General features: G+C 36.1%; 1 protein-coding gene across 2 annotated transcripts in view; it reads left to right on the top strand.

The window, feature by feature from the left end:
* Window positions 1–26,458, top strand: part of LOC144968200 (ubiquitin carboxyl-terminal hydrolase 45-like) — a 38,813-nt gene extending 12,355 nt beyond the window's left edge. Inside the window, exons 7-22 of one of the 2 annotated variants that reach the window (XM_078906312.1) lie at window positions 170–270; window positions 1,532–1,579; window positions 2,200–2,355; window positions 3,116–3,249; window positions 4,172–4,259; window positions 4,963–5,053; window positions 6,295–6,383; window positions 6,815–6,871; window positions 11,774–11,941; window positions 13,107–13,452; window positions 14,477–15,206; window positions 16,630–16,769; window positions 17,519–17,619; window positions 18,788–18,874; window positions 21,093–21,265; window positions 22,564–26,458. In XM_078906312.1, coding sequence (XP_078762438.1) covers window positions 170–270; window positions 1,532–1,579; window positions 2,200–2,355; window positions 3,116–3,249; window positions 4,172–4,259; window positions 4,963–5,053; window positions 6,295–6,383; window positions 6,815–6,871; window positions 11,774–11,941; window positions 13,107–13,452; window positions 14,477–15,206; window positions 16,630–16,769; window positions 17,519–17,619; window positions 18,788–18,874; window positions 21,093–21,265; window positions 22,564–22,762 — 2,708 coding nt within the window. In that variant the 3' untranslated portion in view covers window positions 22,763–26,458. Of the gene's footprint in view, window positions 1–169; window positions 271–1,531; window positions 1,580–2,199; window positions 2,356–3,115; window positions 3,250–4,171; window positions 4,260–4,962; window positions 5,054–6,294; window positions 6,384–6,814; window positions 6,872–11,773; window positions 11,942–13,106; window positions 13,453–14,476; window positions 15,207–16,629; window positions 16,770–17,515; window positions 17,620–18,787; window positions 18,875–21,092; window positions 21,266–22,563 lie in introns of both variants that reach the window. The other variant, XM_078906311.1, reaches the window with a different exon arrangement.
* The last annotated feature ends 503 nt before the right edge of the window (window positions 26,459–26,961 follow it).

The raw sequence follows: 26,961 nt of genomic DNA, 5'->3' as shown, positions 1-26,961 counted from the left end.
AGAAACTGGGATAAACTCCGGCTCCATGGGCCTAATGGCCCTGAAGAACTACTTTTTTAAAAATAAAAATTGGTCCAGAAAGACAAAACATCCAATAAGTTTATTTGTAAACGGTATAATAAAAAGTCTTCTTAATTAAATTTTTATCATATTTGACCCTGCATTCCAGCCATGAAACCAAATGAGACTGTTATGTCCGAGGCGACTTCATCATATGTAAACACTCCAGCGGCCAAACCTTCTGCAGTCGTCTCTTGTATCAAAGTCAAGGTAAATATCTGGGTCTTTTTCATCTGGTTTGTTTGGGGGTTGTTTTTTTTTCCTAAATTAGAAAGAAAGGGAACAGAGAAGCACTGGATGAGCTCAGGGGGGGAAAACCTGGCACCCAATGGATACGGCATCACTGCCTCTATGGCAGAGACTGGAGAGAACACTAGGACAGAGCCATCTATCTGAATTGTTATTCTTTGTTTTTATCTAGCACTTCTCTCTTCTCTTTATTTCTCATCTCCACTTTTTTCCTTTTTGTGTGTGGGTCTTATGTGCTTTTTACTCTTTTTCTTATCTTTTTTTCTTGGGGGTGGGGGGAGATCCATTGGTTTTAATGGCTTATTTATGAAAGGTGCTGAAAATTCAGAGTAATTTTGATGCACTTGTTCTGAACAATTTATTATTTTTAATTAGGAGAGTGTCAATTTTGGCAATCTGTACAAAAACACTTTAGTGTGTTGCTGTGGGCTGTAAAAAGTGAGAAAACAAAAGTGATAATAATAGCTGTTAAAAAAGGACAAAATACTAAATACGAAAGTTTTGGGCTTAGAGCCCTTCTTCAGCCAATAACAAAAACAATAAAACCATAAGGACATTTCTTAGAAACCCGATAGATGACCTCTGTCCGTCTGGTTTCCAAGTTATATTTATGTTTTTATTGTTTTTATTATTGGCTGAAGAAGGGTCTTTTTCCCAAAACGTTCTGTGTCTGGTATTTTGTTCTATTCTTTATGATCAGGAAGGTCACTTACTGTGTCTTCTATACCCCTATATCTGTTTCCCAACTTGCTTCTGTTTTTGTCTTGGCTGTCCTTGGAGGAAACAGTCAAATGTATAGAAATTGTTTTGGGAGATGATATTATTTTTCCTTGTAAATCTTCTCTCTGTTATGTATTGTTATATTAGTTATTTTGAATGTATAATGTAAGCATTGGGTGTTTTCCTCTTTGTGGATTCTGCGCTTGTGGCTGGATGAGACCTTCAGGTGATCTCACACTATGAAACTATGTACATTGATATTGCATTATTGGAATCTACATTTGTACCATTTCCCATTTTCTTACTTTTCTTGCGTGCTTTTAATCGTAAATCTAAAATTGTTTTTACTATCCCATTTTCTTTCTTTTTACTGGCTCTGAAACAGCCTAAATGTGCCGCAAGTGCTGTAAAACCCTTTAAAAAAAAAAAAAGAGACCAGTCTATCCATAACAATGTTATGTTTAATGATTATTTTTTTTTTCAACTTTTGTTTTTTTTTCAGGGGCTGAGTAATCTTGGGAACACGTGTTTCTTCAATGCTGTCATGCAGGTAGGTGATCTGGAAAATTACACTGTCAATTTATAGGGAGTTAGACAAATTTTAAAATTAGTCTTCCACCGCGGTATCATTATATCCCGTGGCTCGGCATTCCATGAAGGAATATAGATAATCCATCAAACAAAATATCTGATGTCAACAGGAATCACCCATTTTGTCTAAAGTGAGCGAATTGGGGGTTAATAATATTGACCAAGGAAAACATTATGAAGTGCCTAATTCAGGACTTGAACCCGAGAGCTTCCAGGTCATAGTCCGATGATTTATAAGGATATTTGCCTAAAAATCTCACTGAGTCTGGGAGCAAAACCTGGGACTGCCTGAAGCATGGAATAGTAAAATGCTAGTTCAAAAAGGCAAAAATTGAAAAGCGTCAAATTTTTCTTTGCATTATCACATCTAAAGCATTTTAAAATCTTACCGTTCTGCTCATGTCAAATATTTTTTCAAAAATTAATCCCCCTTACCTGTAAATTTGTCCCTGATTTGAAATAAACAAATGTTGAATTTTCAGTTTGATTTGATAACAGTTTATATTGAATCACAAATATAGAATGAAATATCAATGATTGATGATGATTTTTTAAATCTTTTCATCGCCCCGAATAAAGAGTCTATGTCAAACAAGAGGGTTAGAAAACCTTTTAGTGGAACGCTCAAAGCAAGAGAAAATGACAGTGCAGGGTCCAATTCCAGGCAATGACAGTGACAGCAATTCTAGTGAAGAGGAAAGAGATGATGATAGCATGGATAAAATGAAACCATTGGTAAGTTTGATCAAATGAAACCGTTGGTAAGTTTGATAAAATGAAACCATTGGTAAGTGTGATAAAATGAAACCATTGGTAAGTTTTATAAAAATGAAACCATTTTGTAAGTTTGATACAATGAAACTGTTGGTAAGTTTGATACAATGAAACTATTGATAAGTTTGATATAATGAAATCATTGGTGAGTTTGATATAATGAAACTATTGGTAAATTTGATACAATGAAACCATTGGTAAGTTTGATTCAATGAAACTATTGGTAAGTTTGATTTAATGAAACTCTTGGTAATTTGATACAATGAAACCATTGGTACGTTTGATGCAATGACTTGTGATTAATCCAAACACTTGATTTCCTCTCCATCCAATGATACTGCCTCGACACTGTACAATGTGAGCCAAAAATTTTCTCTTCCATCAAGGAATAGAAATAATCGTTAACACTCATGCGCATTCCTGAGGGATTATACACATTTTTTATGTTTATTTTTACACGGACATAAAGACTGAATAGAGCCTGCATTCCACTCCATCATGATTGTGACTATCACTATGGCTATGGCATAATGTTTGATATTCACATCTTTTTGTGATACCAAAACGACCCACATCCACAGCCTCACATTTCCAACTTTTCTCGTAACTCATCATCAACTCGCTTCTCCCTTTTCTTCTTCTTTTTCTTTTCTTTTTCTTTCTTTTTTTTTTTCTCTACTTATACAAAACTTTTTTTTATTTTTTATTTGCCAATTTCCAGCCGACGATCCAAACTGTGGGTGGAGATCCAGGCCCTGTGACCCAAGCCTTGCTGGGTTTCATGCAGGAAATGAGAGGTGGATCCAAGAATGGGGTGGTCAATCCAACTGTCCTCTTCACACAAGTTTGTAAAAAGTAAGTTTGAAATCCAGATCGTACTTACCAATCAAGGGACAGCATGGCTCAGCGGTACAATCGTTGCTTCTTGCCTGAAAGGTACCGAGTTCGATCAACCACTGCTGTGCTGTATGGCCTTGAGCAAGTCTCCTCATTCTAGCTCAATTTGCGGCTGATGCCTGGATTATTCCAGTCTTCCCTTGGAATAGACCCAAGAGACAAATTACCCCTATGGGATGAATAATGGGAATTTTAAAAAATATTATTGTTTATGTTGACTGGAAATGATGCATATCTAATGCCTCCATAAATAAAATGAAAAGAAGAAAAAAAAAGACAGAAAGAAAATTTCCTTTAGTTGTCCCTTATGAGAAATTTGTGTTCCGTGTTTATTCCACTGGAAGACTGGAATAACCTTGTCATCAGCCATCGTGAAGTGCAGCAAAGTGGGCTAAAGCATGGTAGAAAGTGGAGCTCGATACCATCTGGGTACGAAGCAAAAGACCATACCACGGCACTACTTTGCTCCCATCGACATCTGACTTTCCTGTGTTGTTGACAAGCCTTGCAGACTTACAGTATGCTCTCTCATACTTTGATCCATCTTTCGGTTCAAAATATGGTATGAGAATTGACAAACAGCTGCAATACATTCAACTCTTGAAAGCCCAACTCTGCAAGAGATCCCCTCCCCCCAATAATAATAATAATAATAATAAAAAACTACACCCAATATGAAATTGTCAGAAAGGATTTCATTAAGGAGGGTCTGTTGTCAGAAGGAGGTGGAGGAAGATGCTCATGACATGTGATCGTAGTGCTTTATATCCGCTTGATGTGCCAAGGACAAGGGACAGACTTTATTCTAATGTCAAGCTTTGATTGAAAGTCTAGATTGTGTCGTGCTTATCGTTATAATTGTCTTCCTCTCCTTCACCAGAGCTCCACGATTTAAAGGTTTCCAACAGCAAGACAGTCATGAGCTTTTGCGATATTTGATTGACAGTATACGAACTGAAGAGATTAGGGTAAGTTGTTTTTTTAAATAATAATAATAATATTTATAATAATAATAATGATAATAATAATGATAATAATAACAATAATATTAATGATAATAATAGTAATGTGGATGTGTATTTAGATGCAGCAAAATGCTTTTTCTTCAAAATACCCTTTCTTTTAGTTGATCATGCACATTACAGGCCCTACATGTTTTTTTTCCAAAAAGATTAATTTTATTTTCCCGTAACCTTTCTCTTTGTTTTTATGAAAATCTCACCAGTCCTCTTTGTTTTCATGAAAATCTCATCAATCCTCTTTGTTTTCATGAAAATCTCATCAATCCTCTTTGTTTTCACGAACATCTCATCAATCCTCTTTGTTTTCATGAAAATCTCATCAATCCTCTTGTTTTCATGAAAATCTCACCAGTCCTCTTTGTTTTCACGAACATCTCATCAATCCTCTTTGTTTTCATGAAAATCTCACCAGTCCTCTTTGTTTTCACGAACATCTCATCAATCCTCTTTGTTTTCATGAAAATCTCACCAGTCCTCTTTGTTTTCACGAACATCTCATCAATCCTCTTTGTTTTCATGAAAATCTCATCAATCCTCTTTGTTTTCACGAACATCTCATCAATCCTCTTTGTTTTCATGAAAATCTCATCAATCCTCTTTGTTTTCACGAACATCTCATCAATCCTCTTTGTTGTTTTCATGCAATCAGAAGGGCCAATGCTCCATTTTAAAATTCTTCAAATTATCCGAGACGATCAATCCAAAGAGAGTGGATGAGGAGACAAAAATGAAAATCAAACGTGAGTATTTTGTAGTTGTCATCCTTTACTTGTCTTTTTTGTGGTTGTTGATCTTGTTGCTTTTGTTGTGGTTGTTGTCATGGTCATTGCTATTGTTTTTGTTGTCGTTAATTTTGTTGTGTTTTTGTTGTGGTTGAGGTTGTCATGGTCAACGCTGTTGTTTTTGTGGCTGTTGTTGTCCTGGTCATTGCTGTTGTTGATGTGGTTATTACTTTTATTGTATTTTTGTTTGTTTTTTGTTACTTTTTAATTTCAAAGATAAAAGATACATGATTTTTAGAGAACTTATCCTTAATCTCTCCTGTGCACTTGGAATTCACAACATCACAATTTAAGATTCTATTCACGCTTCATTTACCGTTTTGGACAGTTAGCGAGACAGTCGACTACATAGGGTATTGCACTTTATCTGGGAATATAACAGCATTTTTTTTTTCCTCGAGCAACCAGGCACTTAGCCTCTATAAAATCGGCTAATGCCTGGGTTTTCCGAATGTAAGTACATTTTTTCATGAGAAATCAACCTTGTCAGAAATTTTATTCTCATTTTGTTTGAACAATGGCATACCTGCCTATTATTACGGACCGTCCGTAATTGTTACAGAAGTGTAAGGACAATTACGGAAATAGAAGAAATATTACTGATACAAATGGTCGCAACGTTAAATTAAGAAATAATAATTTTTTTTTCATTATTTACCGCATGCTACAATAAAAAATCTCAATGCCTCGTTGGCTGGCGACGAGTGACGTCATCGACTCGACACGGAAACTTTACCCTCATCGGTAGACACAGTGCAGTGTCGAAAGTAGGTCATCAATAAGCATATTATTATCACGGGGGTCATTGGCAATGCCCAGCCCAATGAATATTTTGCCATGCTGTGGAAAATGGGCTTTGATTGAGGCTTGACCCGCCCACATAAGTAGTAGGCCAATATAACATGGTAAGTTTATTTTACATATATAAATCTATCATTATTTTTATTTGCTTTTTAGTTTTATTGAAATTTGACCATTAATTACTGATGAATTTTGTATTTCTTACTGAATTTGAAATTTTCAAGTAGGCAGGTATGCAATGGAAATCTGCCAAAGAATTTTTTTTTTTTACATATGCTGTTATTGATTTATTTCATTATATTTATTCAACATTTTTATTGTTGATTTATTCAATATATTTTTTTCCCCTTGTAAATTACTTTTTATAATGTCAATTTGTTTTGTTTGACGGGTCTTAGAGTATGGACGTCAGGTGAAGCATACATTTGTGGACAGTGTCTTTGGTGGTCAGTTGGTCAGTACAGTCAAGTGTGAAGAATGTAAAAATGTAAGTGGTAAACAATATTCTCGAGGTTTTTTAAAATGTGGATTGGATTCGACTTTTCATATTGTTGTTTTTGTTTTGAGGGGAATCGCATTTAATTGGGTAAGTTTAGGAAAAGTTTTATGGTAATTGTAATAATGGTTATGATAATGATAATAAGAATAAGAATATTCATAATAATTATAATGATGATGATGATAATGCAAAGAAATAATATAGCGCATAACCATAACAAAGTCATACTCCATGCTCTTGACAGTAACAATTATGACAAAAAAGTAAACAAGTAATAGATAATTTATTTTTTTATTTAATGACTGAGTTCTGCGAATTGTTTTTTTATATTAAATTTTTTTTTTTGTTAAATGCAAATCTAGTTTTGTTGTGTTTTACAATTTTTATTTTTTTTCAATAATTTTTGTGTTTATTTCCAGGTGTCCCAAATCTACGAGGCTTTTCTTGATCTCTCATTACCAGTCATGGAAGAAAAGGTTGGTGTCTGCTCCATAGGATTCCTGTAGTAAAATTCAATGGGATTTTCAACAGTTGGGATTAAAATCAGTAGAAATTTTTAAATACTTTTCTACTTTTTTCTATTTTTCTACATAAATATCTAAATATTTGAAATATTTAGCTAAAATGTCCATCAGATTGGAAGTAATCATTGGTACCTCAGAATAGTTCATTGAAACTGGGAAACTGGGCTGGTGTGTAAAATTTACTCAGAAAATGGACATAATTTGGAAATTCTCTCCTTGTTCGTTGAACTCGCGAATTTGTTGAAAATGTATTTGATCTCTCAAAGTGACAATTATATTGATCTCTCAAAGTGACAATTATATAAAGATCTTTAATTCACTAAACTTCTTGGAAACGAGGTATTAGTGTAGGTATTCCAGACCAAAATTTAGATAGCTTTAAATAGTAATCCAAGACTTTTTATTTCAAACTATGTGTTGATTGATGTACAAAACAGAAGAAATTATTTAAAAATATTAAAAAATAAAAAAGTTATGGCCTTTCGAAATAGCGAGAAAAAGTACACTCTTTCGCATTGCAAAATACTCCATTTTTGAGATCTCATTCTAAGAAAAGTAAATGACTAAGAACCCAAAGGATCACTTTTACATAAAGACTTGTACCCACACACTTCGTCTAATTTTTTCCTGTGCGCTAAGAAACACGGTTAAAGAGCTATTGAGATCTGAAAATGGAAATTTTGTCATTTTTCTCAATCAAGGGAAATAACTGATTTTTCGTCAAATTTACCAATTTTCAAAAATTCATTAAAAAATAACTAAGGATAATAAATAGTGCAAATATACCTCAAAATAAACAGAAAATTGTAAACTATAAACAACATTTAACACTAGACCTTTTCATTTAGAAATACTCTTGAAATGAAATGAAATTTGGATGCCACAATCAAAAAATATAAAAAATCCATGATTTTCAAAAATTCATAGAAAATTTTGAAACAGCCACAGAATAACCATTTTAGTCTTAAAAGAATTGCAAAGTAATAAACTATGCATGGATGTAGCATATTCACAGTCAGACTGCAGTAGATAACCTTGAGAGCAATCTAAAAACTGGCCAAAAACGGTCGACCAGATAAAATTATTGACTCTGGGGAAAAAAAGGAAATGTGATAAGATGAGATAAAACAGATGTTCCAACACAAAATGCACCTTGTATGAACAATATAAATCCATTAATGGACAATTCTCACCCAAATCCAATCAAATCATACCCTTCAAGCGCTGATAAGCCTTTGTAATAGCCTTATCAGCAACTGTCCAAAGTCGACCACTTGCAGAAGATGTCACTTCGAAGTCACACCTGAAGACATACTTGGACTCCACTTCTGCAATGTCCTCAACAACAGGCCACTTGTAAGTAGAGGCACGAACAGAAGAGTCAATGAGGAACCTCACATAAGCCCGTTGATCACTGATAATGGTGACCAACATAGAACTTTTGGTCATAAAAACTGCTACCCATTGAGCTTGACTTGTGAATCGAAACTCATCATAGTCATCGTCCACATCAGAATCAGACTGATCACATACATTTTCCTCACTATCATCAATTTTCCTTCTCTGTAGAGGCAGTGGTGAGCATGACACTGTCGAGGCAGTGGTCAGCATGACACTGTCGAGGCGTGGTGAGTGATGACACTGTCGAGGCCGTGGTGAGTGATGACATTGTCGAGGCAGTGGTGAGCGACACATGTCGAGGCGTGGTGAGCGTTGACACTGGAGTGTCAGAGGCTGACATTGGAGTCAGCACTGACAGTGCAGAGACAGATGTTGATACTGGAGAGACTGTAGACACCAGAGATGTTGATGATCCAGGTGTAAAGTAAGGTTCAAAAGTCGAACTGGCAAAAGATGTCACCTTCCCTGGATCACGACGAATATTTTCCCTTAATTTTGCCATAATTGCCGTTGTTGACTTGACAGCATTTCTAATGGATTTATGATGAACTGGTCCGAGCTTCAGAATACGTAAGAGCCAATCAAGTAAGAAGGACTCTGGTGAACCCTGCTGTGTACGAAATAAGAGCACACTGCGAGTGATGCTCAGGGCACTCAGCGAAGGCGACAAGTAATCATAGTCAAGAATTTCATTGAGGAAAATTTTACGTTCTGCTGGGTCGTGGATTGACCTAGCCGTATCCAACTTCCTGGCGATGAGTAGTCCTATCCTCTGGACAGGTAAGACACACTCCGGAGAGAGGTACGTAAACCACTCTGCAATCTGCAGAAAGAAAATAAATGAAAAATAATCACACACTGCAGGTAAGCTGCTGGAGCAGAATTATGAAATATAGGCAAAGCAGTAAACAATCCGACTTAACCAAACGGGTAAAAACAGCAGCATGATATGAGCACTGAAATATGAACAGGTTGAATGCAGTAAATAGAAGTCCCTCAGAGACAGAGCCTTACATTTTACGGTATATCTTGGTTTTTGTAGCATTAATTGGGCAGTAACTTGATTGCTACCGTATGGATCTCAATACTTTCTGCTTGATAGAAGAGAATCAATTACTGGTGGTATGAAGAAGGGCTTTAAAATAAAGAAATAGTCATGATATGTAATAACTCAACTGCACCTAATACCAGCTTCTGTGCTTGTGAGTAGGGTACTTGCAAACCATAGGGTCTCAGATGCAATACATACCTTGGCCTCAGATGATCCCCCCTCACATCGCAGAAAGTGTAGCTGAAGAAGAACTCGATTAGTTAAAGGGGCACTCCAACAAGCATCAGGTCGCCGGCCTTTCCCCTTCATCAAAAACCATTTCATTTCCTCATAGTCATCATCAACTGAAAAAAAAAGTAATCAAGAGTCAATAAGTAGAAAAACAGGTCACAAAAAATGGGATTTCAAACTTTCTACATTGCCAACCATTACTATTACCATCATGGATATTTAAGCTTATTCTTATCTACTATATTATGCCTAATCTAGCAACAAAGCATTATTTAGAACATTTTGAAAAGAAAAAAAAAAAATGATACAAGAAGAGTGGTGCTAAAGTTACTTTACCAATGAACACAAAGTACACAATATTTGAACATTCTGAAAAAGAAAATTCCATAGGTAAGGTTGTTTGTAAGGAGAGAAGGGGGGGGGGGGGGCTAGGAGAAGGAGAGAAAGAGAATGAGTATGTGTGCGAGGATGAGAGAGAGAGATAAGTGTAAGAGGGGACAAAGATTAGACAATGAGAGAAAAAAATGAGAAGGAGATAGAGAGAGAAAGAGAGTTGGGGGGAGTAGAGGGAGAGAGAGAAAAAAAAATGAAAAAAAGGAGATATAGAGAGAAGAATATAGAGAAAGAGAGTGGGAGGGGGGGGGGGGGGGTAGAGGGAGAGAGAAATAAATAGATAGAAAGAGAGAGATAGAGAGATCCTATCTACTAATTTGAGCATCTGTCTCATTATCGTTGGAAATGGCCAGTTCACTGTTTGACTCAATTGTCAATATAAACAATAAAAAACATGAAAGCCAAAAATCGTTACTTAACTTCTACCTATCTTAAGGATTGATTTGGAGACCCAAAAAAAGTAATTTAATTGAAGCAACACATAATTTCAGGAGTGTGCTTATTCCCCATCAATTGTAAACAAACGCACTCGGTCGGGTGCCGCCATCTTGGATTTTTATGCCGATGTTGCTAGGTCGTGTTTGAAGAAAGATTTAAACACAATTCTTGACTTTGAAGTCAGCAAATGTCCTACACATGTTGAATTAACTTATATTTTATGATATCATGAAAAAACAAATTAGGATTTCATGGTGTAAAAAATTAACAGAGATCTGTTCTGACATGAAGTTTACAAATGAGGTCATTATCAATATTCTCATTCTTGTCCAAGTCAGCGGACGATAATAAAACATCATCATTTATATAAAAGATAGAATTAAATGTAAAATTGATTTAATAAAAGCCAAATTAAAACACTTACCTAGTGATTCTTTTAAAAATCTGTTGAGTTCATATCCATTTTAGGAATTGAATAACACAAACACACTTCACTTGACTGAGACTCAACTGAGACAACGATGCTAGGCACGCCGGAATCAAAAGTGAAAATGGAATGCTCGCGTTGTGTTGACGTTTGGAACTCCCACGGGTGGTACAAATCTCGGAAACCATCGAGATTTAGATATTACAAAGAAAAAATGTTTCCAATCCTATTTTTGGCTTTAAAAAATCGAAATTTGTGAATTTTTGCCGATTTTAGGTATTTTTTCTGAAATATTTCGATTTTTTTAGGGTTTTAATGTAAATAAATCTCGTTGTTATTGGTATCATTAGAAAGAGCTTTTAATTCCCTTTCTAATAATGCTATTTGTAACACGATCCAACAAAAGTACTAGTAGCGTTGGCGGTTAAAAAATGGTTACCCATAAAATTTCGGTTATTCGCCGCGATAAAAAAACGCATTATGTCATGCTCTTTACAAGGGTCTAATAAACTATTTTTGCAAGAAAAATCATCAAATCTGACATGTTTTAGAAGGAGAATAGATAAGCTTTTCAGTGATATAATTTTAATCCCTGTAACTTAAATAGAAATATAGATTGCTTCAAGTGAAATTGGTTGAAAATTAGAGGTTTTCAGGCCCGTTACACAGAAATGGACTGGATTGGGATACCTAATTAGTGCCTGAGATGGTAGGTCAAGGAGTTTAAATCATTAATTTAAGGTATTTAGGACAAACTGGTCATTTTTAACAGTAGATATAATGTCTGATCAAACTTGGGACGCTAAACTTTTGCATCTATGACTTGACATGTCATGAAAATACTACATGATGATCTTTAAAAAAAAATTAACCAAAGCCATATCAAGTTATTTTTTCTTTTATTTTTCCCCAGCCCCAACGTCCTTCCATTACTTTAATTGGGAAAAAGAAAGATGCCATGGTTTTGAATGAGGATGGAGATGTCGTCACAGCCTCCAATATGGGCCTGGACTCCTACAACGACAAACCCAGCAAATACCAAGAAAAGAAAAACAAAAGAAATGCAAAGAAAGATGCCAAGGTAGACTATCCATAAATCGGAACTGTCAAAGTTATTCATTGTTTAGATGTGAGATGTTTGAAAGTTCTCCAGAATGCATGATCATGTGACAACTCTGGTCATTTTGTGTTCGGTGCTTTCATTATAATCGTTGTTGATTTTGTCAGCTATACAGAATACAGGCCACGCTATGGCCAGTTACCCATAGTTACCAATCTGTCCCAAGCTATGGTCAATTACCCATTGTGGCCAACTGTCTCAACCTATGGCCAGTTACCCATTGTGGCCAACAGTCCTATGCTATGGCCAGTTACCAATAGTGGCCAACTGTCCCACACTATGGCCAGTTAACGATAGTGGTCAACTGTCCCGTGCTATGGCCAGTTACCCATTGTGGCCAACTGTCTCACGCTATGGCCAGTTACCCATTGTGGCCAACTGTCTATGCTATGGCCAGTTACCCATAGTGGCCAACTGTCCCACACTATGGCCAGTTAACCATAGTGGCCAACTGTCCCACGCTATGGCCAGTTACCCATAGTGGCCAACTGTCCCACGCTATGGCCAACTGTCCCATGCTATGGCCAGTTACCCATTGTGGCCAACTGTCCCGTGCTATGGCCAGTTACCCATTGTGGCCAACTGTTCCACGCTATGGCCAGTTACCCGTAGTGGCCAACTGTCCCACTCTATGGCCAGTTACCCAAAGTGGCCAACTGTCGCTATGGGCAGTTACCCATTGTGGCAGCTGTCCTATGCTATGGCCAGTTACCCATAGTGGCCAACTGTCCTATGCTATGGCCGGTTACACATAGTGACCAACTGTCCCACGCTATGGGTAGTTAAGCATAGCGGCCAACTGTCCTGATAACATTGGGACTGTCCCAATTGGGCAATCTAGAAAAATGGTAAGAAAATTTTTTTAATTGGACCATTTCTGTATTAGGAAATAACTATATTGTCCCAGGATTATGCTTTTTTGTATTGCAAATAAATGAACAGAAAAATCTCTAAATGTAGAATATATTATATAATAGTCCAAACATACTGCTGTTTTGGGTCATGATGGTATTGTTTGTTTGGATGTCCCATTTAAGCTCTTTGAAAAGTTAGCCACTATGCGATTAAACTCTGGCCAGTTCTATTGACACTCAGTAAATCATGTAATCCATTATTCAAATTCCAGAAAAAGGCAAAACCTCCCAAATCCAAAACCTTCAGTCTGTCCCAGTTTGTGACTCAAGAAGAAATGGCAGAGAAGGGATCAGGAGATCAAGACAATGCAAGTGAGGACAACATCAGCAAAGCTGCCGATGGTATCGAAAGTGGTGATGGCACAAAAGGTACGGGTAATGATTCCACTAGTCACAAGGAACAGAATACAGAAGGAGAAGAAAAGGCAGAAAAGAATGAGGTTGTCCACATGGAGGATGATGATGCTTGTGCCAGGAACAGTTCTCCAGAGGGAAGTAAGGAAGGTTTGGATATAAACAGGATGGATGATGGATCAAGTTCCAAGGATGACCCTTCAGGTAAAGATTTATCTCCCTTGCAGTGCTGCCAACACTAGCACGTGTAAATATGTAAAATATAGCAATGACTATGAAAATTTTTGTCTATTTTTGTGGGAAATACTATACTTAAATCAAATCCCTATCTCCACTGAGTAAAAATCTTTTTGAATTTTGAAAATCCATTCATAAATAAAGATATATCTCCCTTGCTGTTCTGCCAATCCTAGCCCATGTAAATGTGTACAAGAGAGAGCCAAAATGAGTCAGATTTTGAAAAACTGCGTACAATTCTGCAAAAACGATAATTAGCACTAAATCTGATAATGACCATACTAGCAATAATATAATCAATATTTAAATAAATGAATAAGCTTACACTTTATAGACTATATAAATAGCATCAACTTCCAGATCCATGTATAAATCTGATATGACACAGCCAGATAATATTATATTGAACTTCCTTCATGAACTTCTCTGTCAAGAAACAGATATAGTGTTTAATGACACCAACAAAAAAAGTGTATGAATGCTAAAAATGCTAAAATAATAGAACTTTAATTATGCGTACAATCCTCAGCAAATTGTGTACAATGAATGAAAATGCATAAAAATACACATTTTATTTACGTAAGGTTGGTACCACTGCCCTTGTCTTTCGTAAACATTTATGTCCCTTGTCTTGGTAAAGATTTATGTACCTTGTCTTGGTAAAGATTTATGTCCCTTGTCTTGGTAAACATTTATGTCCCTTGTTTTGGTAAAGATTGATGCTCCTTGTCTTGGTTTTTCTTAGTGTCTTTAGATGAGTTCAATGCAGCTTTGTGGTCTTGTGGTAAGACACTCTCCTTCAGACTGGTAGGTCTCTGATTCGAGTCCCACTTTGGACAGTTCAAATTTGAGTCCTTGGAAAAGGACACTTTTCGTGTGAAGCAAGTGGCCTACCAACTGATATATCGAGGTCCACAATGTTATGCAGACAAGGGCAATTAATATCTATTTACACATATATTAATAAGTTTGTTGTTTTTTTCCCCACCAGACGCAGACATAGAGGATAACCTTGAAGGAGATCAAACCCAAGTCTTCGTATCTCTAGAAAATGGCTCACATCAGACAGACAAGTGTGATAATAATATGTCTCATGACGTCACTCTCTCCCTGAGTGAACACGCATCGGATGTCGGTGTTGTGAAAAATGAGATTGCAAACGATTCCAAAGCCATTGACAACCTTACACAAAATATGGAAGGTGTCAGTTTCCGAGATAATGAAATTAGTAGCAAAGAAAACCAAGAACGCTCTTTCAATTGTGATATGTTGACTGTTGATACCACTGTGAGTAATTGTTCAGATGATATACGACTGAATGGAGAATGCAAATTGAGTGATAGCCTAACAGGCAATAGTAAAACAAACATCGACTCGGAGAATTCTTCCGTAGCTTCACTTAATAACACGACTAGTCTAGAAAAAGAACCGTCTAGCCCAGCAGCAGAAGTCAGTGCAGTTTTCAGTATTTCATTAGCAGAGACATCAATTCAAAGTCCTGGTGTTGACGAGGAGAACAGTGTGAATTCTTTGTCTAGTCTCAGTCAGAATTCTCTCAAATCCGACACTGCAAAGGGGAGAACGACGAGTGTTGACCTGGAGCAGCAGGAAGACAAAAAGTGTTCTGATGACAAGACATGGTTTCCATTGAATGGGACCAAGTCTAGAGGCGAATACCTCAAAGAGGCAAAACAGCATTCTATGAATACATTGGCACCAAGGTGAGTACATCATCTCTGAAATTATGAGGGAGGGGGGGGCGGGGGGGCGGAGTGAGGTTTCTTGATGATCAACCCCTACCATTCTCTCTCTCTCTCTCTCTCTCTCTCTCTCTCTCTCTCTCTCTCTCCTCTCTCTCTCTCTCTCTCTCTCTCTCTCTCTCCCCCCCTCTCTCTCTCTTCTCTCTCTCTCCCCTCTCTCTCTCTCTCTCCCTCTCTCTCTCTCTCTCTCTCTCTCTCTCTCTCTCCTCTCTTCTCCTCTCCTTCTCTCTCTCTCTCTCTCTCTCTCTTTTTTTTTTTTTTTAAATTTTTGTTTTACATTTTTTCAATGTACATCGTTTATGATATTCAATTTGAATGAGTCAGCATGTTAACTGACTGATATGCAGATCTAGAAACAGTAGAGTGAGTGGTCAATTGTTTCAAAATGTTGGTGACCGACTTAAAACACATCTTTGATCAGAGAACAATATATACTTTGAATGGATTGAAGCTTGAAAAGAGAAACGCAGAAACTTCTAACAGTTTTTAAAAAAATTGGAGTTGATTTGGAGCTTTGTGATATTAGGTTTTTCTTTGATGAGTCACTTATTTTGATCCAACTGATGATGTAGAATTATTATGTTTAAAGATAGTTGGCCATTTCATTCCAAACTGATCCTTACTGTTGCATCTTCAAGATTGAAAATAGACAACATTTGTGTGGTGTGGGATGGTGTAAAAAACTAGAGCTTTTATATCGTGCAATATCTGCTAAACATGCTCAAAGTGCTTTACAAAGGGTCTGTAGATTACGTTGAGAGAATGTGAATAAAGAGCCTTTTCCAAGGACTCAACTATGCACCTCTCAGGACTTGAACTCAGGACCTTCCGATACAAAAGTGAGCGCCATACAACAAGACCACATAACCGTGCAAAGGTAAGGTTTTGTCAAAGTGACAATTTAGGGAGCTGTAAGATAAAGATCTGAAGAAGTGTGTATGAAACAGTGCCAGACAAAACAAGAAACAAAAATACAAGAGAGAAACCGTCCCAAAAAATGAACCAGTCCAGTCAAGGCAGATGACTGATTCTTTGGTATGTTTATTTTTCTTGTATTTTTCTTTCTTGTTTTGTCACTGTTTCATACAAACTTGTTCAGATCTTTGTCAGGTTATGGCCCTGTATCAATAATGATGTCCTTCTGTTACGGAAATGTTTTTTGATTGACAAGTAAATACTTTAGCGTTCCAGTTGATGGGGAGGCAATTCCACAACCTTGTTGTATTTGGAAAAAATAAACCCATAATGCCTTTTGTTATGATGTGAAATATGTTAAGAATTATCGAAATTAGCATCGTATGACTTATTACTCTTTTCACTTATTCTGTGACATTGATTTAACTTTTTGATATCAATTATGATTTTTTTAAATTTCTCCACGAAGGTATCACGCTGCTCCCAAAGAGTGTTCCATTTTGTCATGTTTGAATCAGTTCACCGCAGCAGAACTTTTAACGGGTTCCAATAAGGTTGGATGCAAGTCATGTACCAAGAACAAGGGGAAGAATGCTTTGCCTCAGAAAGGTAATCTATCAATCTATTGTATTTTAGTTGTGAAAAGGAAATTTCACAATTATTATCCAGTTAATTGTCGCACTCTAGAAAGACATGTATTTAAAAATTTGACGAGAAAGCTCGTCCTTCAGATATCGATCGGTTGAAATGACCCTCATCTTGGCAAAAACTCTCAAATCTGGGACTTTAAGGAAGACCTCATGAGATCCCAGGTTTGAGATGTTTTGGAAAGATGAGGGTCATTTCACTGTATTGATACCTATTTGCTGAGGGTCTCTTAGTCACCTGAGGCGAATGAAACTTTTTTTGTCTTTTAAAATGAATTATTATAGTAATAATAATGATAACAATAATAATAGTATTAATAATAATGATGATAATATTAATCATGATGATGATGATAATAATAATAATAATAATAACAATAATAATAATAGTAGTAGTAGTAGAAGTGGTAGTAGTAGTGGTATTTGTTGTTGTCAATTTTTTAGTGGAAGTAGTGGTTATAATGGTAAAAGTGTCAATAGAAATAGAAGAAGAAATGCCAGCAAAGGGGCTCAAACTCTTGTCTCCCTGGTGGCATTGCAATACTTAATCCACTCAGCTACGTAACAGTAGCCGTCACACACTTGCTGTGTAACATTTGGAATAACATTTAGAATAAAACATGACTTACTGACATAATTAGGTTACTTTGTTCATCAAATCTTTCAATGATTCTGACAATGTATAATGCTTTGATATTTTCCCTCCAGCAGAAAAGAAAGGCAAAGAAACAGTCTACTCCAACGCCAACAAGCAGTACCTCATCTTTAGACCCCCAGCTGTTCTAACTCTACATTTAAAACGCTTTGAACAGGTAAACCTTTGCCATTGGAGATTACTAATTACTCCATTGGTGGTTGAATAGATTTAAAACGTGGATCAACAAACTTCAAAATGTCGATTGTTCTTATTCATATCTCTCACTCATTCATTCCCATGACTGGATGGTTGTTGGGGGGAATATGCGGGATGCAGCCTTCACAACACGGTTCCACATGTCTCAGTCATTGGCTTTCTCTGTCAGCTTTTACAGCGTCAATCCTGTCCATTCTTTGATGTTATCCAGCCACATTTGCCTTTGTCTTTCTATTCTTCTTTGACCTACCACCATGCCTCACATGACTGTCATGGACAAGCTGTATTGCCAGACGAGATGTCCAGACCATGAGAGTTTGCTTCTTTTAACCAATGCAAACAATGGTACCTGTCATCCCACCAGCTTTTCCACATTTTCAAGAACATCCTTGTTAGTTCTATATTACAGATTACTCAATTGTTGGTTAAATAGCTTTAAAGTGTCGGTCAACAAGCTTCAAAATGTTGATTGTTTTTGTCAAAATGAGCTTTCAATTGTTTGTTGAATAGCTTTAAAAAATTGATCAGTGCGCTCACTCCAATATGTGTTCCCTATTTGGGTTAAGGGATAATGACAACTTTCCATCTCCTCAAAACAGTTTTATATTTATATCAGGGAGGTTTAAATAGGGAAAATGACAACTTTCCATCTCCTCAAAACATTTTTATGTCAGGAGGCTTAAATAGGGAAAATGACAACTTTCCATGTCCTCAAATGAGTTTTATGTCAGGAGGCTTAAATAGGGAAAACAACAACTTTCTATCTCCTCAAAACAGGTTTTTATGTGAGGTTTAAATAGGGAAAAAGACAATTTTCCATCTCCTCAAAACAGTTTTATGTCAGGGAGGTTTGAATAAGGAAAATGACAACTTTCCATGTCCTCAAAACAGTTTTATGTCAGGAGGCTTAAATAGGGAAAACGACAACTTGCCATCTCCTTAAAACAGTTTTATGTCAGGGAGGTTTAAATAGGGAAAATGACAACTTTGTAAATTTTCACTAATCTCAAAACATTACCATGATAGGATAAGCCATGATGGGATAAGATTGAATTCCATGGAAGCATCTATAGTTTTACAAGTAAATTATTTTCTCCATCTAACTAATGCTTTGTTTCTATTTTCAGACGGGACTAACCTCGAGAAAAGTCAATCGACACGTTGATTTCCCATTGACATTGGATTTGGCTCCATATTGTAGCTCTCTTTGCTCAGTAAGTAACTTATTGACTTTGAATTTGGCTCCATATTGTAGTTTGGCTCCATAGGCTCCATATTGTCACTCTCTTTGTTCAGTAAGTAACTTATTGACTTTGAATGGCTTCATAATATATTTCTCTTTGCTCACTTAGTAATAATAAAAATAGCTGGCATTTGTATAGCACATTTTCAAAATTATATAATGCTCAATGTGCTTTGCACTGGTTAAAAAGAAAATAATGCATCTCTGGTGCCACAACCCACAACCCCCCCCCCCCCCACACACACACACACATACACACACAAACATGCAGACCCCACACAACTGAATATTCACACATAGGGTTATAACCATAAAGTATATCTCAGATTGAAAATAGGCAGACGTGAAAAGGAAATGTAAGGAACTTATTGACTTTGAATTTGGCTCCATATTGCAGCTCTCATTGCTCAATAAGTAACTTAATGACTTTAATTTTGGTTCCATTTTCTAGTTCTCTTTGCGCAATAAGTATAATGTATTGATGTCATTAATTTATTGTCTTCAAATATCATTTTTCGCCTGGGTTTGGTTTGTGACAAGATCACAGATCTGATAATTTGACAAGTGTCATCCAAGAATTAGGTTAGATTGAATTTCTCTACTATATGGATGGACACCCCCCAATAGTCTAAGTATGTGGACACAACCCCCAATAGTCTAGGTATGTGGACAACCCCCAATAGTCTAGGTATGTGACAACCCCCAATAGTCTAAGTATGTGGACAACCCCCAATAGTCTAGGTATGTGGACACAACCCCCAATAGTCCAAGTATGTGGACACCCCCCAATAGTCTAAGTATGTGGACACAACCCCCAATAGTCTAGGTATGTGGACACCCCCCAATAGTCTAGGTATGTGGACACCCCCCAATAGTCTAAGTATGTGGACACAACCCCCAATAGTCTAAGTATGTGGACCCCCCCCCCCCCAATAGTCTAGGTATGTGGACAACCCCCAATAGTCTAAGTATGTGGACACAACCCCCAATAGTCTAAGTATGTGGACACAACCCCCAATAGTCTAAGTATGTGGACACAACCCCCAATAGTCTAAGTATGTGGACACAACCCCCAATAGTCTAAGTATGTGGACACAACCCCCAGTAGTCTAAGTATGTGGACACAACCCCCAATAGTCTAAGTATGTGGACAACCCCCAATAGTCTAAGTATGTGGATACAACCCCCAATAGTCTAGGTATGTGGACAACCCCCAATAGTCTAAGTATGTGGACACAACCCCCAACAGTCTAGGTATGCGGACACAACCCCCAATAGTCTAGGTATGTGGACAACCCCCAATAGTCTAGAGTATGTGGACACAACCCCCAATAGTCTAGAGTATGTGGACACAACCCCCAATAGTCTAAGTATGTGGATACAACCCCCAATAGTCTAGGTATGTGGACAACCCCCAATAGTCTAAGTATGTGGACACAACCCCCAACAGTCTAGGTATGCGGACACAACCCCCAATAGTCTAGGTATGTGGACAACCCCCAATAGTCTAAGTATATGGACACAACCCCCAATAGTCTAAGTATGTGGACACCCCCCCCCCCCCCCAATAGTCTAGGTATGTGGACAACCCCCAATAGTCTAAGCATTAACAACAGACTGAAAATATATTTTTGACATGCAAGGTGGCAGAAGAATATGAATAACCGAAATTAATAATAATGTAGCCATCCGAACCCTCTAAGCCTCTCATTAGCCTTTATCAGCTTGAAATGGTTGATGCCTTTATTTATTGGTGGTGGAAGGAAAAGTAATCATGACATTGACCTGATTGTTAATCTGAACAGTCGTTTCTCGGTAAACAGTGGCAGTTACTTTTAAACTAAATAAACTACACAGCTATTGCCGATGATGGTTTGTGTTAAGTAAAATACAGATGTTTTACCCACCTGATCAGTTGTCCTAATACACAAAACTATGTGTAACCTGAAATGTTTTATTGTCTGATTGGGATAATCTATTGAGAACTAATCACCCATTTGATGGTCTCAAAAAAAAGCTGGGAATATTTTATTTCAAATGGATTTTTTAAATCCCATTTCAAGATAGATCTGTAAAAATCAAAATCTTCCACTAGATAATGACAATGCTAATAATAATAATAATAATAATAATAATAATAATAATAATAATAATAATTTATTTAATTCTTTCTGAAATTCTTTTTACAGAATGTGAAAGATGGTCAAGGCAAAGTATTATATTCTCTGTACGGGATAGTGGAACACAGTGGACGATTGAATGGAGGTCACTACACAGCCTATGTCAAACTGAGGCCAGGGGTTGTCCCACATGCACAGTTTCTGAACACCCAACCTCATGGTCCCCACGACATTCTCAATATGTGAGTATATCAAAGTTGTCAACTCTGAATTTTTAAAAAGGGTAAACATTTGGCAGATTTTGTGGAATGTTCATTTCATCGGATATAAAGTGGAGCAGTTTGCCTCTATTAATGACAATACTGGTTGAAAAAGTAAGATTATTCCAGCCCTCTCATTGGAAAACCCTATCATTTCTTAGTAAATACGTAGTCGTTGAATAGTGTTTTGAATGCGTTGAATAAAATGTTATTCAACGATTGCAGAATATTTTCACACATTTTATTGGTGTGAAATACGGTGTAAATGACAGCTGATTGGTAATTGTGATCCCCGAATGAAATGAAATCAAGATATAAAAATCAGTATAACATTGTTTCGTTAAATCCACAGGTCCATCCATTATATGTTTCTGATTATCTTAACTTAAAATTTCCCTATTTATCATTGGCGTTGTCACAATAGCTCAGTTGGTAGAGCACTTACTTCACACACACATAGGGACCGAGATCGATCCTGGGTGAAGTCGAGTTTTTTTTTTTTCGCACCCCCTTGTCCACCCAGCAAGACAGGGTATACAGCAATTGCTATTGTCCGTTTCGTGCTATAGAAACCAGGATAGACTCTTTCTCCCTAATCCTAATGGCCCTGAAGGACTTTTTTTCATTCTTTTGATTCAATTTTCTTTTAATCGTTCATAATGTCTGCAGGACATGTTACCAAATCATTTTTCAGAGTTGCTACCTAATACAAGATTTTACTATTGTTAACCGTATTATTATTATTATTATTATTATTATTATTATTAATATTATTATTATTATTATTATTATTATTATTATTATTATTATTATTATTATTATTATTATTATTATTATATTATTATTTATTATTATTATATTATTGTTATATTATTATTATTATTTATTATTATTATTATTATTATTATTATTATATTATTATTATTATTATTATTATTATTATTATTAATTATTATTATTATTAATTATTATTATTATTATTATTATTATTATTATTATTATTATTATTATTATTATTATTATTATTATTATTATTATTATTATTATTATTATTATTATTATTATTATTATTATTATTATTATTATTATTATTATTTATTATTATTATTATTATTATTATTATTATTATTATTATTATTGTTATTATTATTATTATTATTATTATTGTTATCGTTGTTATTTTTGTTAATATTATTGATATGTTTTCTCTCCTTTTCCTTAAGATAATCATTTGAGTATTATTTGTCTGATTGATATTTTTCTCATGGACAATCTGACAGATACATGGAGCGCATTCTAAAGTTGAAGAATCACAGTGACGGCCCAGACTCAGTGGACAAGGATATGGAGGCAAGGGCTGAATCTTTGGCCGCTCCGGGTCGTTGGTTCCATATCAGTGACTCTCGGGTCAACGAAGTGACAGAGGCTTGCGTCATGAAGGCACAAGCCTACCTCTTATTCTATGAAAGGATTTTCTAAGGCCTAATGTAGTCAATAGTAGATGACATTGCTGTAGAAATCGTAATTGCCAAACAGGGGTGAAGGGGGGGGGGGGGGGGGGGGGGAAAGACTTAGTGTTATCTTGTTGTGTTCTAGGGATTGTCTCTAGGTGTTAAAACCACTCGTACCATGACCACCACCACTATCACTACACAGCCACAGCAGCATCATTATCACCACCATGATCCTTATAGTCATATTCAGCATCGTCATTGTGATTATTGTTGCATCATCATCATCATCAGCAGGAGCATCGTCATCATCAGCATCGTTGTTGATGCCATCGTCACCATTATCATTGTCATTGCATCATCATTGTTATTGTTGTCAACCCATCTTCATCATCATCATGAAATGTCATGAAAGTTCCCTTCAATGATACACATTAAATACCAGATGACTTGAAAATAAAACCCTTGACCCCTGTTACAAATGATTTTTTACAATAAATCTATCTGGCTCTTTGTTACATGAATGTTATTTTAAGTTTATATGAACATATGAATGTTATATGGACATATGAATGTTAAATTAATAGATGAATGTTTTTATGAACATCTGAATTTTAAATTAACTTATAATTGTTATATGAACATTTGAATTTTAAATTGTCATATGAATGTTATATGGACAGATGAGTGTAAAATTAACATAGGGATGCTATATGAACAGAAGAATATTATATATGAACAATAAGAGTCTGTTGAACTGACTTGTTAATCGACTTTGACTTTGACGTATTCCAGGCGACGCAAAGTGACTCAAAATCAAAAGGAATTTTCTGGCAGAATGGCTTTCCTTAATTCATGGCTTTGATTGGAAAGACCTGTGATGTACCCGAGTGATAATATGCCTTTGTTTTGTTTGTAGACGTGTGGCTTTGTTGGAGTTGTTTGAAATATTTGTGAATTTGTAAACAGTCATGGCCTTGTTCAGGTTTTTTGTGTAGGAGTACAAATCTGCCTACTACTACGAAAAATTCATAGAATTACGAAATTTTGGCTCCAATTTCAAAACTTCATGACTAAGTCATTAAACTTAATGAAAAGGAAAGTTGATGTCAGAGAATGTAATTTAAAGGATTTGGAAGTGTCATTTAATCGTAGGGAGGATAAATTGTTGATTTATCAAGTTAACTATAGAGACTACAATTTTTATTTCCTAGAACATGATTTTTTAAATTTTCAAGTAGGCATGTGTGGTGCCTACTTCTTGATGAAAGCGATACTAAGCTGTTACAAGCTGTGCTCTGTATAAAGTAACAAACAAGAATGAATTTGTTGGTTTTCTGTTCTTATTATGAAGCTAGAATATTACTTTATAAGTCTAATTTGGCCAGTCCTAGTAGCTGACGACAGCAATGCTGTGTGAGTTTTTAAAAAGTTGAATTTAACAAGTTAACTGTCATATTCTTGAAAGACATGGATTTGAAAATTTGGCCAGAAAACTCATCCTTCAAATATCAATCGATTTGAATGACTTCTTGAAGTCACAGGTTTGAGAGTTTTGCCAAGATGAGAGTCATTTAAATCGATCTAAGTTTGAAGGACGAGTTTTCCAGGCAAATATTTTTTTAATGGGTTTTTCCAGAGTATGGCAGTATAGAACTGACCCCTTCAACTATGGAAGTCTAGGACCAGGGTTGTAGAAAGTTGTTATAATATTTATTTTGTTATCATTATTATTATGTTATTTTGTTTGTCTTTTAAAATTATTCTCACACCAGAGACTTGAGACGGATGCTTGAGCTGTGACTGAGGATTGCAGGCCTGCCAACTATTACAACAAATTTGTAGAATTACGAAAATTTGGCTCCATTTTCTGAACTTCATAAACATTTCTAAGTCATAAAAACTTATTGATAAGGAAAGTTGATGGCAGAATACATAATTTTAAAGATTTTCAAATGTTATTCAATCCTTGTGAGGGTAAATTGCCGATTTTTATATGTAACAATAGTGACTACAATTTTTTTCTGTTCTAAATGACGGATTTTTATAATTTTCAAATTGGCAGGTCTGGGATTCCAATAATTTGTTGTTCTATTATTAGAAAATGACGTCACTATGAGATTGGAGTTGCTGGGTGGGGATCGTGACCTCCCATAGTGGGCAGGGAGGTACATGCTGTGTCTTCTATCCCTCCATACCCGTTTTCCAATTGTTTCCTGTCATTGTCTTGGAATGAGATTACTTAGTCTTGTCCTGATCCTTGCCGGAGTTCCTTGGCTGGGAGGGAAACAGTCGAATGTATTGTTATAGTTTTGGGAGATGATATTTTTTTTTCTTGTAAAAACTCCCATAGCGGGCAGGGAGGTACATACTGTGTCTTCTATCGCCTTATATCTGTTGTCCAACATGCTTTTTGTCTTTGTCTTGGAATGAGATTACTTGGTTTTTTCCTGGCCCTCGTCGGAGTCCTGGCGGGGAGGGAAACAGTCAAATGCATAGTTATTTATTGTTTTGGGAGATGATATTTTTTTCCGTGTAAATCATCTCTCTTATGTATTATTATATTTGTTATTTTTAATGTTTAATGTAAGCATTTGAGTGTATTCCTCTTTGTTGGATTTTGTTCTTGTGTCCGGATGAGACTTATAAGTGGTCTCAAACTAAGTACTTTGATAGTGTGCTCTTGGAATCTACATCTGATCCCTATTTGTTCCCAATTCCCCTATATCTTACTTTTTCTTGGGTGCTTTATTTGTAATTCTAGAACTTTTTACTATCCCATTTTCTTCCTTTTTACTGGCGCTGATATAACCTAAATGTGTTGCAAGCGCCGTAAAACCCTTAAAAACAAAACAAACATTTCTTGTAAATCATCTCTCTGTTATGCATTGTAATATGTTTAGTTTACATATATGATTGGTAAACATTTGAGTGTATTCCTCTTAGTTGGGACCTGTGCTTGTGTCTGGATGAGACTTTTAGGTGATCTCAAACTAAGTACTTTGACGGTGTGCTCTTGGAATCTACATCTGTTCCCTATTTGAACCAATTCCCCTTTGTCTTACCTTTTCTTTTGTGCTTTAATTGTATTTCTAGAACTTTTTACTATCCCATTTTCTTCCTTTTTACTGGCGCTGATATGACCTTAATGTGTTGCAAGCGCTGTAAAACCCTTAAAAACAAAACAAAACAGATTGGAGTTGAATGTTATTTTATATAAAGTGTAATATTGGTGCTATGGCTGATGGGAAGGAAAGGTGATGTTGTGTGGATTGTGGGTTGAAATGAATATACATGTTGTATATATTGTTTTATATCTATTTGTTGGTGTTAACTATTTCATTCTGTGATTGGATTGGCTAGAATTGGTGGTGTGTAGAATTCCCCTTAGGGCAGGGAATGTTGGACACTCCGTGGTTGATGGGGTCTTCAATGGTCCACAATGTTGTTATTTCTTCTATACCTCCTTATCAATTTTCCTTACCTGGGTGGGGTTCTAACCTCCCATAGTGGGCAGGGAGGTACTTGTCTCTTCTACCTCTATCCCCCTGTATCTGTTTTCCAATTGCTCTCTGTCTTTGTCTTGGAATGGGATTACTTAGTTTTGTGCTGACCCTGCCCGGAGTCCTTGGCTGGGAGGGAAACAGTCAAATGTATAGTTAAGAGTTTTGGGAGATGATTTTTTTTTCCCTTGTAAATCATCTCTCTGTTTCGTACTATTTTTTTTTTTTAAAACATATGATTTGTAAACATTTGAGTGTTTTCCTCTTAGTGGGGTCTTGTGCTGGTGTCTGGGTCAGACTTTTAAGTGATCTCAAACTAAGTACACTGATAGTGTGCTCTTGGAATCTACATCTGTTCCCTATTTGTACCATTCACCTTTGTCTTATCTTTTCCTCAAGTCCTTTTAATTGTACATCTAAAATGTTTTTAATTAATCAATCTAATTTTCTTCCTTTTTACTGGCGCTGATATGACCTATATTTGTTGCAAGCGCCATAAAACCCTTAAGAAAAAAAAAACAAACCACTCCTTGGTTGATGGGGTCCTTAATGGTCCACAACGTTGTTATTTCTGCTATACCTCCAAATCCATTGTCCTTACCTCTGCCTGAAGTCTTTCTGAGAGGGAGCCAGTCCGTTTGTTTTACTTATCTTTTGTCAGAGATGATCTACTGGATTTGAAGTCTTTTGACCTCCAGTTGTGGGTAGGAAAGTCACACTCTCT

Source organism: Berghia stephanieae, chromosome 3 (assembly GCF_034508935.2).
Source record: "Berghia stephanieae isolate SIO BIC M18660-M18661 chromosome 3, UCSD_Bste_1.3, whole genome shotgun sequence".
Lineage (NCBI taxonomy): Eukaryota > Metazoa > Mollusca > Gastropoda > Nudibranchia > Aeolidiidae > Berghia > Berghia stephanieae.
Note: the sequence above shows the minus strand (reverse complement) of the source record. Positions and strands in the feature narration are given on the sequence as shown.